Source organism: Patagioenas fasciata, chromosome 1 (assembly GCF_037038585.1).
Source record: "Patagioenas fasciata isolate bPatFas1 chromosome 1, bPatFas1.hap1, whole genome shotgun sequence".
Taxonomy (NCBI): Eukaryota; Metazoa; Chordata; class Aves; order Columbiformes; family Columbidae; genus Patagioenas; species Patagioenas fasciata.
In genome coordinates, this window is record NC_092520.1 from 98,689,748 (window position 1) to 98,711,968 (window position 22,221).

General features: G+C 39.7%; 1 protein-coding gene across 1 annotated transcript in view; it reads left to right on the forward strand.

The window, feature by feature from the left end:
• The window catches only part of MAOB (monoamine oxidase B), a 56,058-nt gene that overhangs the window by 11,111 nt on the left and 22,726 nt on the right, over positions 1-22,221 (forward strand). The window contains exons 2-4 of the mRNA XM_065860385.2: positions 10,282-10,376; positions 11,203-11,340; positions 22,084-22,188. Of these exons, the coding sequence (XP_065716457.1) occupies positions 10,282-10,376; positions 11,203-11,340; positions 22,084-22,188 (338 nt within the window). The remainder of the gene's footprint in view (positions 1-10,281; positions 10,377-11,202; positions 11,341-22,083; positions 22,189-22,221) is intronic.

The following is a 22,221-nucleotide window of genomic DNA, read 5'->3' on the forward strand; positions in this document are numbered from 1 at the left end:
AAGGAGGCCCTGACATTGAAAGTGTGAGATAATACTGCACCACAGATAACAATAATAATAATAATAATAATAATAATAATAATAATAATGCAATCAACTTTAACTCTTCAATGTATGCTGGGGCCGTAACAAAGGATGTGTTAAATGTGGGTGTGTTTGTGTTTTGGGGTGTGGTGTGGTGGTTTGTTTGGGTGTTGTTGTTTGGGTTTTTGCTGGATAAATACTGCAAGTGAATCATTTGGGAGCACTGTCAGGGAGGAGAGATCACAGAAAGTTGGTACTAGAGCCTGTGTTCATGTAGAGTTGCATTAACTCATGGGGACGCTCATACTGACCTTGGTGACAGTTTACAGAACCAGTGCTCAGAGAGAAAAACTCTTTGCCTCAGCTAGACAATTAAATGCTAACAGAAAGAAATTAACACAGAATTACAGAATGTTAGGGATTGAAAGGGACCTCGGAAGATCATCTAGTCCAATCCCCCTGCTGGAGCAGGGGGATTTTTGCTCACAGGCAGAAGTGTTATGTCCTTTGTACAAATATTTTATGTAAGCATATATTTTAAACATATAGGCAGCTTGATAATGACTTTTTTTTGCTCCTTGGGGTTTCTGAAACTGTTTCTTTTGTTGTTTTTTTGTTTTTTAATTCTCTAATGTTGTAGACAATAATACTAATTTTAATGGCATTCATTGCTGCACAGTGATGCTGCTTAGCAGGAGAAAGTATCTCCTCCCACAGTCAGACAACGTGCATAAATAAGGAGTTGCTTTGATACCTTTCACTGTACTGTTCAGCACATGGAGGTAAGGCATTGAGAATAACCAAGAGTGACGATTTACAGACATGCAGCTCTATGATGTTTTTAGGTTCCGAACTATAATTTTTATATCTTTCTTCCGTGAGATTGAGTGAGGTATCTAAAGCACCTTTGTAAAGGTGGCCCAAATTAGAGAAGTTAAAAGGTTACCTTCCCCATGAAAACATACGGATTTAGGCGAGAGACTAAGTTAATATAAGGTATTGTCGAGTTGCAGTAGCTCATTGTCCTTGTAGCTCTTTGCTTTTCAGAAGTATTGTCACCTAGACAATTCTTGGAGCAATCTGTGTGCTGTGTACCTGATCTTACAGAGAAGAAAACAATGAAGCAGGAAAACTGACTATTGTTCCCTTGTGCATGCTCAACATTTTTGATAGTGTTGTGCCAGCCTGTTGTGAACTGTTTCAAGTAGTGTGCTCTTAGCTATCTCTCTTGCAGTGCTCCTATTAAAATTCTGAGTATGTCCCTTCAATTTATAAATGGATAATATTCTTCAGAAGAGCAAAATCCCCTGACCTTTCCATAATGTGAGGAAAGCTACAAAAATGCTGTATCACCTTAACTCACCCAGACCCAGGTCCATGGTTGTGGTGTGGTGTTTTTGTTTTTTTTCCTCACAGTCCTTATCTATAATGCCTTACAGGCATTATTGTCTCAAGCCATTATTTCAATTAAAACATTTTAGCTGACTAATGATGAATGACAGAGGTATAGGTGACCAGTGCCAGGTTCAATCTCTCAGTGGCAGAGCAGTAATCGAATTCTGTTCATTAGAACAGTCAACACAAACAAAAACAATGCTATTAAACTGCAGTTTATAACACAGTAATGCAATAAAGAAACTGTGGAAGATTTAAAGGAGAAAACCCACCAATGCAAAATGGCTGCTTAGCTGCAGATAAGTACATGCCTATTCTCTGGTTCTGCCCTTCATCAGCGTCACAGCAGGGTACAAACTCTATTGCACTGGTGACACTGAACTTAAATGTTGTTTTTGGAATGTTTCTTAAAAGGAGGTCAGAGAACTCTGAGTATAAATGAGGAGGGGTTTTATTTGAACTTGAGAGTAATTAGGTCTAAGCAACAGCAAACAAGGTTCTTCCATCAACTGATCTAATTTCTAGGTGGTAGGAACTTACCCAGATACTATTACGGGTTGAAGGAGTGTTTTTCTGCATCTCTCAAAATTTACTTCAGCTGCTTGGGACATACTCCTCTTCATTTCTTCCTATTATTCTGGCTCAAATGCTGCAATTGTGCTGATCACTAACAAAAGGGTTATCCTCAGAAGTTCTGTGGTCTTAGAACAGGTGGATATTGTTCCACTGGGTACAGTGCAGCAGTTTTGGTCAATCTCATTTATTTGCCATGTGCATTTAATACGTATTTCTGAGAAATTAAGAGTCAGACATGGTAGGTAAGGGTTACTGTATGCAGACAACTAACAGTGAGGGAAGTTGTGTTCCTGATGTGATCCCACAGCAATGCTGGCTTCCATAACTTTGTGCAGGTTTTGACAGATTTGCTGATTTTTCTTGATATTTCAGCTCTGGTCAAAATAAGACTTAGACACAAAATCAAGAAGACAAATACAAATCTTGAGACTTCTAAAATAACAACTTCAAGATGTTAAATGGTGATGGACAAAGGTGATCTGACTAATATTTTTGAATACTTATGTTAAGAAATACTTGAGTTCATTTACCTCAGTGACCCTGAACTCAACTCTTACATGTTTATATATAATAAATTATGATATGTTTCCTTTTCTTGCTATCAGTCTCGTGAAACATTTTTACATCCCATAATTTCTTCATTCACCCCAAGGCAGAGGACAGCGCTTGCTCAGCAGGCCGAGTCATTATGCCATTTCCAAGGTGCATTTTGTGGCGAATCCTCATGTTGAGCCTTGTGCTACATCTTTTGTACTGCCCTGGACTTTATCAAGAGTGCTCAGGCTCAGACTCTCGTCCTGCGGGATGCTCTGCCTGCTGGGTCTGGGTGAAGCAGCATCTGTTACGCGACATCTCTGCAGTGATTTAGATGTGGCTGAACAGCTTGAGAGCAAGGAAAAAGTCCTCAAGAAACTCAGCAGTTTGGGCTTTATTTACAAGGTAATTGCAGCAGCTGCTGCTTGCACAGACACCCTTGGGCTCTGAGCTGGCTGCTTGGAGGATGACTGGGTGCGCAGCTGCTGCACTGCAAATAAATACACTGAGGAAAACGAGGTGTTAGCCCCTGCTTCAACATGTGTTGTCAAAGGGGATGCTGTCAGCAATTAACCAAGCCAGTGTAGAGCTTGTTCACAGATGTATATCCAAGTTGTGAAGGCACAACAAAGGTGAAAATCGGCTCCTTGTCCCTTTTAAATCTTGGCTGTGTCTAACCTATGTGTGCAGCCGATGTTTGTATGCAAGTCTCAAGTGCCTGGCATCTGTTAACAGTGTTAAAACCACCCTGGGCAGTACTTTGTAAACGTATCTTTGGTGTTAAGATAAATAAATTAAGAGGAGGAGAGAAAATATCAGTCAGTTTCATGAATCTGAGGAAATCCAGGTGTGAGACATGCAAATTCTGCAGTAAGACCTGCAAGTAAGTACAGTACCAGTGTGATGGCAACCTTTTGTTCTGTTCAACTTACAGTTTCAGTTGGAGAGAGACATTTTTAAGTTTATAAAGTAAATGAATTTTTGATAGCCATCTTAGAAGCTATTAAAGGAATGCCAGTGTCTTAGAGGTTCTTTCTTTGCCCTCTACATGAATTTACATTTAGAATTTGTAGATTATTTGTGTAATTGCATGTATAAGATAAAAGTTTTTTGTTGTTGTTCTGTAAAGGGAGACAAACTTAGGGGAACATGATAAAGTAGTGAATAATAGGGAAGGTACATCAAGACCTGTGGGAATACCTTCAGAAGGAAACATTATTTTACAGCTTTATAATTTATCCTCCTCCAAGATACCCACCCTGCCCCTTGCACACTGCAAGGGAATTGGGTGTAACCCGAGTAAGAAATAAAATCTTGCTGATGGGCTTGCTCTTGTGTATTGGTTGTCTAGCCAACAAGGGAAAGAGAGAAGTATCCTATCAAAAATATGACTAAATGGGACAAGATAGAGGTATGATTTAGAGATGTATCAGAGATGCAACTTACAATCATGTCCTAGCCTAGTAAAATTTTTGTGGAATTGCTAAGGTAAATGCTAAGATAATCCTGACATGTAGGAAGTCAAGGAAGGGAGCCAGGAGACCTGTATGATTAAACAGGGAACTACTGGGCAAACTCAAGTGGAAGAGGAGAATTTACAGATAAAGGAATGAGGGACTGACCACTTGGGAAGAATACGAGACTGTTGTCAGAGGATGTAGGGAGGCAACTAGGAAAGGTAAGGCCTCCTTAGAATTAAACCTTGCAAGGGGGGTCAAGGACAACAGAAAGAGCTTCTTCAGATACATGGTAGATAGAACTAACACTTAAGGCAATATAGGCCCACTGATGAATGAGGTGGATGCCCTGGTGACAGAAGATACAGAGAAGGCAGAGTTACTGAATGCTTTCTTTGTCTCTGCTGCCAGAGGATGTCCTGAGGAGCCCTGTACCCCTGAGGCCCCAGAGGAAGTCAGGAAGATGGAGGATTTTGCCTCGGTTGATGAGGACTGGGTTAGGGAGCAGCTAAGGAATCTAGACATCCATAAATCCATGAGTCCGGATGGGATTCACCTGCGGGTGCTGAGGGAGCTGGCTGAGGTCATTGCTAGACCACTCTCCATCATCTTTGCCAACTCCTGGGAGACGGGAGAGGTGCCTGAGGACTGGAGGAAAGCAAATGTCACTCCAGTCTTCAAAAAGAGCAAGAAGGAGGACCCGGGAAACTATAGACCAGTCAGCCTCACCTCCATCCCTGGGAAAGTGATGGAACAACTTATCCTTGGTGCCACCTCAAGGCATATCAAGGACAAGAGGGTCCTTAGGGGCAGTCAACATGGCTTCACCAAGGGGAAGTCATGCTTAACCAATCTCATCACCTTTTGTGAGGACATAACCAGGTGGATAGATGATGGCAGAGCAGTGGATGTCATCTATCTTGATTTCAGTAAAGCATTTGACAGTCTCTCACAGCATCCTTACAGCTAAACTGAGGGAGTGTGGTCTGGATGATCGGGTAGCGAAGTGGACTGTGAACTGGCTGAAGGAAAGAAGACAGAGAGTTGTGGTCTAATGGGGCAGAGTCTAGTTGGAGGCCTGTATCTAGTGGAGTGCCTCCAGGGTCAGTACTGGGACCAGTACTATTCAATATATTAGTCAATGACTCGAATGAGGGAATAGAGTGTACTATCAGCAAGTTTGCTGATGACACCAAGCTGGGAGGAGTGGCTGACACGCCAGAAGGCTGTGCTGCCATCCAGCGAGACCTGGACAGGCTGGAGAGCTGGGCGGGGAAAAATTTAATGAAATATAACAAGGGCAAGTGTAGAGTCTTGCATCTGGGTAGGAACAACCCCAGGTTCCAGTATAGATAGGGGAACGACCTGTTAAGAGAGCAGTGTAGGGGAAAGGGACCTGGGGGTCGTGGTAGACAGCAGGATGACCATGAGCCAGCACTGTGCCCTTGTGGCCAGGAAGGCCAATGGCATCCTGGGGTGGATTAGAAGGGGGCTGGTTAGTAGGTGGAGAGAGGTTCTCCTTCCCCTCTACTCTGCCCTGGTGAGACCACATCTGGAATATTGTGTCCAGTTCTGGGCCCCTCAGTTCCAGAAGGACAGGGAACTGCTGGAGAGAGTCCAATGCAGGGCAACAAAGATGATTAAGGGAGTGGAACATCTCCCTCATGAAGAAAGGCTGAGGGAGCTGGGTCTTTTTAGCTTGGAGAAGAGCAAACTGAGGGGTGACTTCATTAATGCTTATAAATGTATAAAGGGTGAGTGTCACGAGGATGGAGCCAGGCTCTTCTCAGTCACAACCAGTGGTAGGACAGGGGGCAATGTGTACAAACTGGAACACAGAAGGTTCCACTTAAATATGAGAAGAAACTTCTTCTCAGTGGGGGTAACAGAGCACTGGAACAGGCTGCCCAGGAAGGTTGTGGAGTCTCCTTCTCTGGAGACATTCAAAACCCGCCTGGACACCTTCCTGTGTAACCTCATCTAAGTGTTCCTGCTCTGGCAGGGGGATTGGGCTAGATGATCTTTCAAGGTCCCTTCCAATCCCCAACATTCTGTGATTCTGTGTGATTCTGTAAAATATTATTTCTGTAAATTTGCTGATTTCAGGCGGAATCAGACTGGTGTTACAAAATTCCAATCAGTTTTTTATAAAATTACTTTGAATTTTTGTTTTGGTAGTCAGATGTATTATATTTGACTCTAGAGCTTCATTGTAGCCTGTAATACATGCAGTTCAGATGGAAAATGCAACTCTTGTCATGTTCATCAATCCAAATGTGAATTTGGATTCTGCCCTAGCATAGAAATTCAAGATTGTTTTCTTCTAAAAATTAAAACCATCTGAATTAGTTGTTCTCTTACTGTAACAAAGGTTTTAATGCTAGGAAATGAGGTTATAACAAAGCTGTTCAATGAAATGGTTCAATTTAAGATGTTTAACAGGTACAGAGATGTCAAACAGGAAAGAAATAAGTTGTCACTGAAGATTAAATAATTCTTGTGATTATTACATTTGAGTAAGATCCATGTAAATGTGAAGTGCTACATGATGGAGAAATGATTTTTGTGGCTTGAACTTGCTTTATAAAATTCTGTGGGAGGCAATCTCTCACTGGTATCTCTGAGTGGCTGCAGTTGGGTACCGTGTTGCTATGGTAACGGATGAAGGCTTGCACGGTTAAACATCCTCTAAGCATAATGGTATTTTCTGTCTGGGGCTTCAAATAAGACTGATCATCTTGGCTTCTTTGTTGTTTGCATTAATTACCTGCCTATTGATTCTCTGAAAAGAGCTGCAGGTGCTGCTTAACCATACGTTTTCCGCTATGTAGATGGCTCTCTGCCCCTTGGGGAAGGCTGACCTGCAATGGAAACAGGACTCAATTGCTGTCCTCTGCGAAGTGGTGGTGAAAGTGGTTGAGCTCTCGTATTGCAATTCAGATCTGTGTCTTTTGAAATGCTCCTGGGATGGTGTGGAAGGTGCAACAGGGTGACAAAACATTGTGGATGAAATGGGAGTAGCAACAGCATCAGTCTCATTTTTGGATAAACTTTACATTTGATTTTGGCTGTTTGCCTTGCTTGTGAGCAACACGGACAGTATTAAAGATCTGCCTTTTGTTAGTGATGTGCAAAGGAGTGAGAAGTAAGGCAGAAGCAGTGCTGACATGTATGAAACTTCTGAAGGGTTCAACTTCTCAAGAATTTTATATCTTGCATCATGTATGACAGATCTTTCCAGGCTTTGCTTCACAGACCTTCTGCATGCTCTGCTTGTGACAATTGGGGTATTAAGCACAGAGAGGCCACTCTGACTCTTGCCCAGAAAAGAGGTTTATAGGAGTTTCCTGCAGCAATTTTTAGTTTCTGAAAAGCAAACCTCAACTTCATGCCCCAATATTCATGTGCTAGTATTAATTTCCATTTTAATATATTTTTGTTGCTGTTCCTGGCACCTTATCTGTCCTTGTATCATTTTGACTCGGAGCTCTCCCTCTGCAGCATCCAGTTCTCTTGCTGTTACTATAATAACAGTTCAAGAACCAGTTTGGGATCTTGGGTCCAGCTCCAGGGAACAGGTATGGGTTGATATGGCAGTACTGTAATTCCAAATGTGTGAGATACCAAAAATATCAAAATTTCTACCTGTCAATATTGCACTGTAATGTGGTGTCTGTGACAACAGTCTGGCCTTATCCTGTATTATGCATGCTATGAGACCTAATCTGGTCCTTTGCTGTGCCATCTCACCCTCCTGAGCCTCTGCCTTCACTTCTTCCATGGATTTCCCCAGTTACATGTTTGACATCTCCATTAGTGATGAGGGTGTGGAGGAGCTAGAGGTTGGCTATGTTCCCTGCCTTTGTCAGCAATCATTTGCATAATTTCTCTAGCGAACATTGGACCAGAAGAGAGCTGTCATGTAGGTGAGAGAAGGGGGTGGATCACCAGCCCTGGAAAAGTGGTCAGGTGGTGCTTAGTCTGGGAAGCCTATAGACTGCAACTTCCACTATGGAGTCAAGCCCCAAGGACACATCCTCCTCTATAGAGAGCTGATCTGCTGGAGGATGGGCATGGGGTAGCAAGGTATTAATGAGCCCAGTCCTCCTCTCCACACTGTTGGGTTTTTCTTGTTTGTTTGTTTGTTTTTTGCATTTGTACCAGGAAAGAGTAAACTGTTATCCATCTCTGACAGGTGTATCTGGGAATGTATGGAGAGAAAAAAAAAGATAGCACCTACCCCAAAATAAACAGTAGGGAGTAAATAGTAGGTAGGTGCAACAGGATGGATAAAAGGTGCCTAAGGAAACAAGGAGGTGGTATCTGGGCTGATACCTGTGTGCATCGGCTATGCTCCAGTTGAGTCTTGAGACCTATCTGTTCAGCTCTTGGGAATAAACTGCCTTTGTTCCCAACTGTACTGAAATGTTTGTTCATCAGATTTTAATAAAGCCAAGTTTTGTATTCCTTAATCAGTATTGGTAACTGAATGTTATTAATGGATTAGTCAATAACTATTAGCATGATAGGCCAACAGAACCTGCAATGATGACATCCTTCAAGTTAAGTATTGACTCTTCAAATCATTAATAACTACTATTGATCCTCTACCAACTGGTGGAATACTCGTATTTTTTGAAGAGCAATTTTTGTGTGTGGTGTGTGTAGTTTGTTTTTTTGTTTGTTTTTCCCTTAACTGGTTAGCTATATTTATTTAGGAGTTTTGTTGTGTATTTTTCCTTCAGGATCCAGTTACTTTTTGCAAGTTATTTGAAGAGGTGGTCTGTGTTTGCATACCATGACTGTTTCCTGTATTTTGTTCTTCTTTAGTATCTTCTAATATTTGTGAGTGTAGTCAAGGCCACTGATGCAGCCAGATGTTTTTGCAATATAATTTCCTCAAGAAGGAAGTATGGAAAGACCTTTATCAGTGTCATTTCTGTTTTTCCCACTAACACTTATGTGAAAAGCCAAGATAAACAGGCCCACAAAGCCAGAAATAAAAACAGGACAGTATGAATTTTTAATGTTAACATCTGCTGCTTTTCTTCAGAAAATGTCAAATCCTTTAGGTAGAAAGGTCTACACCATTTTCTCTCTTTTAGAGATGAGGAAACAAAGAGCTTAAGTGATTTAGCCAGCATAGTGCTACATATTTACTGCAATGCTGGGAACAGGACCTACTCCTAAGCCACTAGTTGGCAACTAGGATGTTCTGTAGCTCTTCTAGTAGCTCTCATTAATACTTTTTCTCTATCCAGGGCTGCTATATTTTCTTCATTATCATTTCATTCACTCATGTCATACTAGCTTTGACCATCTCTTTTTCCTGCCAGTGCTTTTGGCATTTCTTTCATGGCTGCCTTATACTTGGAACAATCTCCTTGGACTCCTCCTTCTCAAAAACCTGTACTAGGACACAGAGAGGAAACCGGTTGCCTTCTGATGGTGACAAGGCAGGGAGCCAGAAAAGATAGCTGAATTATGATGTATGAGTGTGGCCTCTAGCCTGGTCCGTGTTGAACTTTCTTCAACATATCCTACCAGTTCAAGAGGATGATGCAACCTCCTAGAATATCTCTCTTGCCATCCCACTAGAAATCCACTCGTGTCTGAAATAAGAACTTCAATTTATACAAATCTCTGTTTATATGTGCCAACATGAAAGGCAGAGGCGATCTTAAGTTTAGAGGTTGTGGGCTGTATTCCCTCTATGTTGTGCACCCTTTCTAGTTCACTTCATTCCTATAGTGGCTTGATGTACTTACTGCAGGGTCTGACACTAATATTTTTCTCTGCAATTATTGAGGAATTGAGGATTTATGGCACCAGAACTAAAATGAGATGTTCCCTTCTGTGTTTGCCCTTGTTCCCTCTCTTGGTATCTCATCTTCAATAATTGAAAGATGGAAATAAAAGTGTATGGAGAAGATGGATGAGGAATGAAACGTTCTTTCTGGATACACTTGCTCATATTGTTTCTTTTAGTTGCCACACACAAGCACACACTCTTTGGAGTCAGACCATGTGTTCTTCAGGAGAAGGCATCTGTGACCTGACTATATGGTAACTTTGCTAATGTACTTTAAAATACTCAGAGCTGGAAAGCAGAAACAACAAGCTTCATGAAAGCTTTTGAAATTCAGGACATTCCTCACCCTCCAGCAAAGTGTTTGAATGAAAAATTCAGTATTTGGATGTATACCTGTATGAGTGTTTAACATGTCAAGTCACAAAAGCCATGTAGTACACATACAGAAGTATCCTTTATAATGTTTTTCTTTTTATCTTTTAGGTCTCTCAGCAGCCAAACTGCTGACTGAGTGGGGCTTGAATGTAGTGTTGCTTGAAGCCAATGACAGAGTTGGTGGAAGAACTTTCACCATAAGGGTAATTATCTTCAAACCCATCTATACTACATATAAATACATATAGTATATACTACACATGTGTTTAATTATACATATATTTCTAGAGCACTAGCAGGTGGGAAATTTCCTGATATTGTACCAGAAAGAGTAAGGAAAGACTGGCATGACACTGGGGAGGGAATATTTCTGTGTGATCTGCAGGTTCTGGGGTCATCAGTTCTCTCCTCCAGGAAGGGGAACATGATTAGCTATGTTTCAAAATCACTTCCTGGGGAAACACTGGAGAAATTTCTATGAAAAAAAAACATAACAAAACACCTGTAAGGGCAACTATGCTGTGGGGAGCTTTGAGCTGAACCATAACAAGCGCTGTGAGGAGAGACGGAGGCTGGAGGAATGGCAGGGGTGGCTGGGAACTAGAACTAGCATGTCTCCCTTCATTGCTTTACCTTCTGCCCTACTTTGACTCTGGAGACCGCCTCCCAGTCTGCTCATTAGAAAATCTTACCTGTGCAACTTCCTAGTACAGTCTGTTTTGAACTAGTCGTTGGGGAGATGCTTGACCGAGCAAGAACTATACAGATGTCTCTGACTCTGTCCTTCTTTCTCTGCCTGATTATGAACTCCTTATCTGAGATTCTTGGTAATCACCACACCAGAACTCTATCAAATAACTGAAGTTTTCAATGGAATGAGGAATCTTGGCCAAAATGCTCTGGGAGTGTTACACTTAAAGAATTCCTCTGGGTTGCTCTTTTGTGTGCTATTTACAAAAGGGTTATCTTTTTTTAATATTCTTTTTTTCTTTTTCTTTCCCCCTTTGTGTGTTGTGTGTGATAAACCAGAATAAGCATGTTAAATATGTGGACCTTGGAGGAGCTTATGTGGGGCCAACACAAAATCGTCTCTTGCGGTTATCTAAGGAGTTAGGAATAGAGACGTATAAAGTGAATGAAGTTGAGCACCTGATACACCATGTCAAGGTAAGATGCTCTCAAACATGCTGCTGTAGACAGGCAAGTTGTAGTGATCTCTTCTCTCATTGCTACAGTGGAGTATACCTGTTTAAGTATGTTGGTAATGAAGAACTCATCCAAACTACTACTTATGCATGCACATACACATATGTATCCTGTAGACAGATCCTGTTAGCTGATAGCTTGGTTCAGGACTAAGCTTTTAGTTAAAAGCCCTCAAAAAGCTTAATTGTTTATGAACAGTACAGCTGTGACTCTTCTGTGCAGATCAATTCTCATATACACTGCCCAAGGTGTCTGAAAGTCCCTGTCAGAAGTCCTAGAAGTATCTTCAGTCAGGGTGAAAGTTTCTCAGGATGGGCTACCTAAACCAGTGACAATTATTAATGTTATCCTGACTGAAAGAATTGCAAGAGATTGTCTAATTTTGCTGATGGGGAAACTAACATGCAGAGTAGCAAAATGCATTGTAATAGTAATTGCAAAAGGTTCTAGGAGTCAAACATTCGTGTGGAGGAAGATCTAAACAATCTGTTAAAAATCTGAAACAGGACAGACATGTGAAAAAGCCCACATATTCTCACTATTTGTACTATGCTTTCTCCAAAGAGCACCCTTTCTACTTTCCTAATATAGAGCACTCTTGCACTCACACAAAAGGGAAAATTTCTGTGTTAGTCCTGAGGAAATCAACATTGTGTTTCATTGTACGCTTATGAAAAGCCATTGTGCAATTACTGGTAAAATATTTGCCAGATAGTAGTTGGTGTTTGATCAAAGGTTGAATAAAACATTGACAGATTTAAAAACAGCAATAGAGAAAAGGTGGTCTGCCATATGTCTTCCAATATTTTTCCTCTTGAATTGTTATAAGAAAGAAGTGTCTTCTCAAAGTGATTTGCTATGGTAACTGTTCACAATTACTTCTGTTGTGGTAGAACTGATGTGAAAAATATTATCATAGCTGAAGAACTACTTGCAGTTGAAGAATTGGAAGATCAACAGTACATAGTAATCCTATGTATTATTTTGTGGCCAGATCAGTGGAATAATATTCAGCCTCTTGTATTTCATATAACTGTAATACATTCCATACAGATCTCTTACTCTCAGCCATGTGGCTTGCCCATGTGTTCCCTGAAAATGGACAGTGTTCTTGTGTGCTCCCTGAAATTTAAGTAGTACCCTCAAGTCATATCTTGCAAATCGGATTCCAAAACATACAAAGGTCTGTTGGCCCACGTGAATTTGAATTTGCCTGCTGACCCAACCTTTGTGACTGTGGCCAAATCTCATGAAATTCTGAACCACAAAATCCTCTCTGAACCCAGACAGGCAATGCAACCTAAAGATTTTAATTCTTCTCCTGCTACACAACCAGGCATCACAGTGTATCTTGTAAAATCAGCCGCAGTTTTACATATACCCAGAGGCAAAATCAAGCCTTTCATAGTTAATTAAATTTATTTTAGAGGCTTTTTAATGCAAGTAATATATGCAGTTTCTTTGTACTACAAAATGAAAAGAATGCGTTTTGTTGATCTCTGGGTGGGTCTTTGCTAATTAGGCTTTACCAGCTTGATTGCGTTGTGTGGTTTTTTTCCTGTTTAATCTTTTTTAGTGTCATGTTCTATTGTGAGATTATTTTTGGTCTCACTTATATTGTGTGTCATATCTTTTAGAAACTCCAAATTTTATTTCTTGCCCTGCGTTTTTTTTTCTTTCCTTCTACTTGTTAAGCAGCCCTTTTTATAGCATTTGAAAGGAGATTAGTATGCTCTTTTCATTTGTGTAAATACTGGTTCATCAGCCTTAGTGAGAAAATTACTATAGCTCTGCCAGTAGTATTTGGTAGGGAAATAGCTGTCTGAACACCATTGCTTTTCAATAGCATGAATGACATTAGGTTCATACGTCCAAATTTAAGAAGCAAAAGCAGAACTATCTGAGAAGTCATAATCTCCTAACAGTGCTACAATTGGACTGGCAAGCAGATGTAAAACACTTCCTCAACTTTTTTCTTAAAACTTTTCCTTAGCTGCCCAAGAGAGGATTCAGGGCCCTACCTTAGATAGGTAGATTTGCAACTTTTGATTGGTGGTGTTCATTTTCCTCACAAAATGACATCTTGTCTTAGAAAAATACATCAAAGTACAGGTAGTCCAGGCAATTTTTACCTTTGTCACGTAACAGTTTCTGGAAAGAAGTGTTGAAATATGAAAACGTGTCAATTATTGTGAAGGTTTAATTATCAACATATTTTCTTCATTGATTCAAATCGCACTTTTGTGCAGTCCCAATAGTCATGTAAATTTCTTGTATTTTAAACCAAAAATTAATCAGATGTTATAACATGTAGCACAGGTTCCTTTGCTAAGTAAGGTAACTGTGGAACTGGTTTGCTCTGCTACCCTAAATCTGTGTAAAGAACCATTTCTTCATTATGGCTACTTTGCCAGATTAATCTTTTAGAACTTGTTTCCTTCATATACAGTTAGGATGATCTACCCTTTGTCCTGCTGTGGTGCCAGCTGAACACCCTGTGGTCCTGTTTTCACTGATAGATAGCTTGCATGAAAACCTGGCAACATAAATACTCCTCTTACTGGCTACATTAGACCAACAAAGCTTGTTTCTCAAAATCTAGTCACTAGCCTGTGGTAGATCCCCTCGCTGCCAGTTTTTTCCAGATTTTTTTTTCCACCAGACCATTTATGCATTCCTGGAATTTCCCCAGATTATAGCATGATTGCTACAAAGTGGTAGTGACGTTTATTCCTTTTAATCTCTGTCTTGTCTCAGTGCAGAGCGTGGATAGTGCTGGCATAGTTAGCTGGCTATTTTGACAGTGTGTCACACCCAAAACATTCCTCCTGTGGTGACAATTGAAGTAAGTCCTGCTAGTTGTTTTCTCAGCACCAGAAGGCAGGCTTGGCATTTTGCGCATCCAGGGGGTTCTTTCAGGTTAAAATGCTGGGTGAAACATGAAGCATTCCTTCCCTGCTCGCTGGACAGGCTCTTGACAGTGAGTTGCTGACTCTTTCATTACCTCAGTTAAGTTCCCTGTAAAAGAATGGAGTTTTCACATGCCCATTCATCTGCCAGCAGCACTGGCTAGAGGCGTCCAAATGCGTGTTGTGCTCTCTTCAAGTTTAGCACAACTGTCATATGCAGTTGGTGTCCCTGGGGAGAATGCTGATGTGAACCCAGCCTGCAGCACATCACTGAAGGTGAATACTTAGTCTTATACACACAATACTTTTAACTAGGACCACAGATCTGAACTATTGTTAGCACTTTACATACTTATCTACAGTAGATCTGCAGAAAAAAATTTTTACAGCCCTCTTGGGTGTCATTCATTTTCAGGACTGTTGTGCTTATTAAAACACAGTTTGCTGTGGTCTTGTTCATGAATAAAAAATGTGATGGTCCAGTTGTCTTGGGATTTAATTAGCAGCTTGAGAAGCAACTGCTGTATCAAAAGTTACAGAATTTGGTGGTGTTTCTTCTGTGATATCAGTGATATATGCACTGAAGCTAAGCAATATGATTTATTTAAGCTTTTGAACTGCTTCTCTGCAAATCTAAGGGCAATATCTCCTAGCATTGTCTGTAGTATATAGCGTAACACCTTAAATGGATTTTTGAAAGACTAGATAAAACTGCTTTCATTCTTCTGTCTGTATCTTAATTTGAACACAGTCAGAGAATGAAAAATCCGTGAGGCTTTCAGTTGCCATCAATTTCAGTGAGGCAAAATGGCATCACATCTTTTGTTTTTTTCCCCTTCTTGCTGACAATTCGTAAGTGAGAACTTGGGGAACTTAGAACCTTTAAGAAGCTAGGCATCTGGTGCCTTGAAAATTCAAAGATGCTTAAATTACTACAGGGCCTTGGTAGTTTCATGTGTCATTACTGCAATGCAGATCTATGTTATTTTAACTCTTTACTAGATACAAGGATGCAAGCATTCCTGTCACAAGATGCTGTCATTAATTGCACTCACTGGTAGCCTCAATAGTGAGTCTGAGGATGGAATAGGCTGCAGCTGGTGAAAGCATCTTCCAGAGTCCCACAGGGGATATCCCCCATGCTGAGAATGAAGAGCAGTAGTTGGCAGGAGTATGGGAAAGGCTGCTCTTGTTTCAGTCTCATTAGACCTGCCCTGTAAATAAAGGGTCATCTTCCCTTTTTTGTGCCAGAGACCTGGCAGTAATTGCAAGAATGAAGTTTGTAACTACATCTTTTTAATTAGAAGATGGATAATATTTGTATTGCAACAGCCTAAAAGAAGCAGGATTTTGTGCAGCAAATCTGCAAATTGATCTTTGTCAAAGGGAACTGTAAAGAAAGCTCTCGCAAGGGCTGTTTATTGATCAGGAAAATTGACTGACAGCTGTGACCTGATAGTAGCATGAGGATGAAAGTAGTAAGAAAAATTAACTGGAAATAAAGTATGTATTTCTTAATGAAATATAGACTGAAAGAAATTTCCTCAGTCTTAGCCCACCCAGACCCCTTGGTCTGTTCCCTGGGAGATAACGAAAAGTAGCTGTGCTCCCACCTAGCTTATTTAATGCAGGCTGCTGGGAGAAAAGCTTCCATTGCATCCAATTGTAAGAACCAATTTTTGTTTCCCTTGAGAAGTTGATTGAGGTCTACAGAAAAACAGAGGAATGTATATTTCTTATAGGAACACCTGGCTGAGCATATTGTGTTTCACACATCTGTAACATTTTATGTAAAGTTACCTTATTTTTTTTTTTTTTTAATGTAAGAAATGTAATAACCTGGAGTATCTCAGAAATAAAACTAGTGAGCCCAGCATTATCTTTTTCTTTAAAGGCAGTGTATTAGTTGTGAGAAAGTGTGTGTGCTTTCTCTGCTTGGTTATGTTATCTGTGGGCAGAGGTAATTTGATGGCTTTCTCCTAGATGAAACTCCTCTTTTCTATTTATTTATATTTTCTTCTTCTGTGTTCATTTTTTTTTGCCTATTTATCTGCTTTTGGGAGGGGAAGGAGGGGTATTTTAAGATTAATTCTAGAAATACAGAGAAATTTTCTATTGATTTTTTTTGTTGACTTTGTAGGCAGGTTTAATTCAGGTGTTGAAAGCCACATGCAGGCCCAGTTTCAAAGAATATTTAGAAACGAAGTCCCTATAAATCTGTGTTTCATAAGACACCTGAATGCTTTTTGTAAAAGTGTTTCTTGATATCTGAAAACAAAAAATCCTGTTCTAGGATGAAGGAGAAGTAGTCTTTTCTAAGATGATTGGAACAAACAGTTATAGTCATTTTTAAATTCAAAGCAGAACCTCTGTTTCTGTTTTTTTTTAATCACGTCAGTGTTATTTATTTATTTATTTAGTTTTCCCTCATTCTGCCTTTTTTTTTTTTCAGATAAGATATGTATTCCAGTGATTGTATGATTGATCTTGTGGCAAAGTGAAGATGGACTTTATTTCTATAGTATGGCAGAAAAAAATTGCTCCCAGTTAGCTCCATTCATTTCAGAATGCTTGTTTTAGGACAATGTGTCTGGCTACGCTATGCTTAAAATGGAATTATTTTACTGACCAAATTTCACAAAACACACTGACATCCACAGCTCATGATCTCAAATTAGATATTGAAACATATTTAGAGACTATTTCGTCATGTCTTGCTATTGTAACTTTGCACCACTAATTATCCAGATTTGCTTGTGCTGTGTTTATATTTTCTAACCTATTTATCTTTTTACCTTTGGGAAATCTGTCAGTATGGTAACCAGATGAACATATGAGCTCCTTTCATCCCAATGAAAGAAACTTCGGTGAAGCCGAACGGTGTTACAGTTTTCTAAGTAAGCCTGTGTACCTTTCTCAGGAGCTGGAGATACCACTTGTTTTATTGAGAATTATGATTACACATATTGTTAAATATTATGGATTAGAAACAAAACAACAAGAAAAAAGTCAACAACAAAACCCCAAATAAACCAAACCCCAAACCAAAAGTGTAATTTTCCAGATGGCAATAGGAGTTACAGCCCGAAGTGATGTTTTTCTTTTTCTCATTTTCCTTCTCACAGCTTTGCATCTTCTTGTTTCTGTTCTTCATCTGAATGACGTTACTGGGATTTTAAGCTGAGAGAACAAGGTGTATGTGATGTACCAGTGCTGTGAATCAGTAGAGGGCACTACATGCCTGTAAACCTATGTAACTGTGAATTAACATTCAGAGTGACATCTCAATGAAGTTAGCATCAGTTTTGCCAAGGTTTAGATGGTTTAGCTGAGGGAATATCCATGCTCATTCAGTGCCACACCATCTCGTTTCTTCCACTGAAAGCTGACTATGTGTACAAGAGGTTTATACCATGCTATAAAAAATGCATGGATCGTTGACACCAGGGGCTTCAATTCACAGTACTGCATCCCACTTGGGCACAACCTGGGTACATAATGTTTAGGGGGAGCTTGAAGTTGTCTTCCGCCTGCAAAAGCAGACTTTCTCCTGGGATCCTGCTCTGCATTGAGATGCTGATGGTATTTCCTGGCAGAGTGTGTCCTTCCTCAGCTAAACAGCAAAATGCGTGGAATCCAGTCCCTATGCTCCGCCAGCTACTGGGGCTGATATTCAAGGGGCTGCTGTTGTTGCTATGCTGTGGTGTTTTTTTCCCCCTATAATAACCCACTGTTTACCTATTTGACCTGAAACATGGCTGATGTATGCAGAAAGTTTATTTCTATACTACTTATGTTACAGTAGTCCAGTGTAACTAAGCCAAACCTTGCTTGACATGAAACAGATGGATGAGAAAATCTATTGGGAATTGTAATATTTGTGACAAACACTGGATTTCTCATTTCCCCACTTGTTTATTCCTGAGACAGCTGGATTGCATGAATCTCCTCCCTGCAGTTTCAGTTTTTTCATTATGCATTAACCTATAGCTCAGCAACAGCCTTTGTAGCAGCAAATGACCCACATAATAGCAGGTAGGTCTCCAGCTGCTGATGCTGCTGTCCTGCTTTTTGATGCATTGCAAGTGGCATCATGAAAGTTTTTAAAAATATATATATATGCCTATATTAAATACCACTAAGCCTTAAAACAAACCAACAAAAACAAACAAAAAACCAAACCACCAAAACCACCCCCCCCAAAATCTTCTAAGCATTATAATACTGATGTTGAAATATCATGCCAAATGATCAGAAGGGGTAGATATTATTGCTGTCTTTATACTGCTCTCATTTAGGTATAAAAAAATATTTGAAAATGTAACGTTTTGTGCATCTTGAGGCATATTTTTCGTCTGTGTCTTGTTTTTCTTTAGAGGTTATACAGCACCAGGAGGTGTGGAGAATGCTATTCCCAGCAATAAAACAGAAACAGGCAGATTTTGTCTAAATAAGGTTATTGTTTTTGCGAAATTCCAAATTCAACAGAAGTAGAGCTGAAATGTTTCAGTTTGTTGGAAACTACTCAGAGATATGTGTAGTCTTTCTTTGGTGCTGCTATGTTTGTTTCAATGTAGAGCCTGGTCTTGCAGTTTCTTCTCAAACAAAATTCTGATTGACAGCTCCTGGAGTTGTGTCTGTGTAGGAAATAAGGATGGGACCTCAGGTAATGTCTTAGGAGCTCTTGAAAGTAATTTTCACAGGAGACTCCCTCTCTTTTATGATTGTTTTTATTTTTCCACATTGAAGTTTCTTCTTGTGCTTGATGAGACTTGTCACCCCAGATTTCTGCACAAGAGACATACCCAAGATTTCCCTTTCAGCAGTTCAAATGCAGTGAAATAGGAGAACACTAAATATATATGTGTGTATATATATATATAGTGTGTGTGTGTTTCTTAGCCGTGTGCTCATGAGGAAGCACCACAGGGAATTCATAAGACTTGAGTTAACTCAGAGGGGATAACTCAGTTAGGATTGCCTCTGGCAGAGCAGGAAACTCAGAACAAAATCAATAATTGGAATAACTAATTCTGATGCTGTCCTGGTTTTCTTGAGCACAGCAGTATACATGTTTCACAAATCTATATCTAGGAAATGCTAGGTACTTAACACCAAACTGAAATGCTCTGTCTTTAGAATACCTGTACAGTATTTGCACTAATAAAGGCTGGCTCCATTGTTCAGAAGAAGGCATGGTAAAACTGACTTTGCTGCCATAGGAGTTAGTTATGGGATTTTAATATGCCCAGAAAAGCTAAAAGGTAATTACTAACACGATTCAGATGTTACTAGCTGGGATAGAAAAGTACTTGGTCTGAGAGCTTTTGCTGCTCTTTCATAGCCCTTTGGCAGCAGAATATGAAGGTCTACCTCAGTCCGAATTAATTTCATGTTAAGAGATTTCATATAGTATCCTCATGTCCCTTCGGGAAATGCTTCTGATGAAACAAACTCTCTGAGTTAATTTCCATGTACAGGTATATGTTTTTCTGATTCCAAACTAATGTATTTTCAGATGGTTGAGCACAAGAGCTGTAGAAATGCATATTAGTTCCATGCTGAATGGAAAAACAAACAAACAACACAAACTTTCATTTTCTGCATTATATGTGAACATGTGTTGTAATGTCCATTCATAAATATGAAAGGCTAAGTTTTCAACCTTGGTACCTCTGGCTCATGAAGTGACTGGAGATCTACTCTGGCTACAACAAAACTTCCGATTGAAAACTTTAAAAAAATTAATGTTTTGGCATTTTGCAAACCATAATCTCTCCCCCAAAGCACTGCAAAATTAAACTGTTGTTTTGCAGCTACTTCTACATATGTCCATGTGCCAAAGAAAGAATTCCTTTCCTCCCACACTTTGCTTTCTTCCTAACTTTCATTACCTAGGTGTTTCTGATAAGGATTCCATTAGAGTCCTGTGTCTGTACAAACACAAGGTGAAAAAGCAGTTTCTTCTTCATTTTCTCTAAGCTGTTGGGGGTTCTTTGTAAACTAATTTTCTCTTATCCTTAGGTTTGATTTTTGGCCTTACTGCTTTCTTACTATATCTCCCTTTGAATGAGAAATCCTCAAACTTATTTGCCAGCATTTTCCAATGTTATATCTCATTTTGTTATTTCTAGACCAAGTTTTGAGACTTTCAGGATTGCTTTGTAACCTTTTACTGCCTCTTCTGGTGCTCACAAACTACTGCAGATTTGAATAATGTGCTTTTTGTCCCTTCTTTCACATTATTAATAAAGAAACTAAATCAAATCAAGCCTGACACTTATTTGAGTAAGTGGTCCTCAGATACTTCTCATCAACAAGACACAGTGTTGTTGTTACCTGGTTCTAAATATCAAATCTTGATGCATTATTTCTTTCGAAAGCCAGTGTAAATATTTTGGTTTTACTGCTGGGTTGGTGTGGCATTGCATCAAATATCTATTAGAAGTTAGTACTTCTGTGAATCGACGTTCATGCTGATACAGTGCCAACTTAAATACATAATTTAATATAAGCTTTGAAAAATCAGCTGTGGCACACAATATGGCCTTTATCATTTATCTGTTTTATGGACTCCAAAATGCATTGTGAAAAAATTAATGACTACATGATGCTAATGAGTATTTCTTTGTGAATTTTTAAAGCTGTTATGCTGCCATCCATATAGTCAGACGGGGAAATCCTATGCAAACAATATAGCTCTACAAATTACCTGTCTTCCAGTCTTAATTTACCTAGACTTTCTGAATATCTAGTAGTGGATATGTAGATATATAAAATTTAACTATTAAACATATAATGGTGTAATTGGGACATTTGTATTGGCCACACTATCACTCTGTGGAATTTATGGCCAGAGGTGTTGGATTAGAAGAATGAGTCATTATTAGTAAATGCTACATTTTCTGTAGGGCTGGGGATTTTTAAATTAGCTGAAAGCATTTTTTTCCAGGAATGTCTCTGAGCTATGATTTTAGTGTATAATAAATCTCATCACAGCTGCTTTTGTCTGGCTTTGAAAGCAAAGAAAATAAACCCACTCCCCCCCAAAACAAAACAAAGCAAACACACAAAAAACCCAAGCCACCAAATACAGTTAACAGCTCAGTCTTTTAATGAACATTTAGGAGAAGAAAATGTACCATGTTTCTCTTTTTCAATAACGGATAGCCATTTTTTCATCTCAGTTGAACGACACTGTTCCATCTCAATTTTTTGGTCTGATCTTCGTGACTTGACTGCAGGATATTATTTTTTGTTGCCCAGAAGTGGCAAATATAAAGCTTTGAAGGTACAAGGCAGCATCAGTTCTGCACGCAACAGACTTAATTCAACTGTGTATCAAACTTAAGTTGCACATGTGAAATAACGGGATCACAGAATGGTTGAGGTTGGACAGGACCTCTAGAGATCATCTTGTCCAGCCCTCCTGCTCCAGCAGGGCCACCTAGAGCATATTGCCCAGGACCATGTCCAGATGTTTTTTTATTATCTCCAAAGACAGAGACTCCACAACCTCTCTGACCAACTTGTGCCAGTGCTCAGTCACCCTCACAGTGAAAAAGTGTTTCCTTACATTCAGGTGGAAGCTCCTGTGTTTCATTTTTTTCCCTCTACCTCTTGTTCTATGTGTGCACACAGACATGACCTGTTGGAAGCTGTAATATGTATTGATTAAACTTGTGCTTTCTTCCAGTGAACACTTAACCATTTGGTGCAGCTACCTGCACGTAGAAGCCATTATTATGCTTGTATTTAGTTTTTATGATGTTTCTGTTTGTTTTTAATCTTTTAGGGTAAGTCTTACCCTTTTAAAGGTCCATTCCCTCCTATGTGGAATCCATTGGCCTACCTGGACTACAACAACCTCTGGAGGACCATGGATGAAATGGGAAAGGAGGTATGACATGAGGAATTGCAGCTGTCTCAGCTC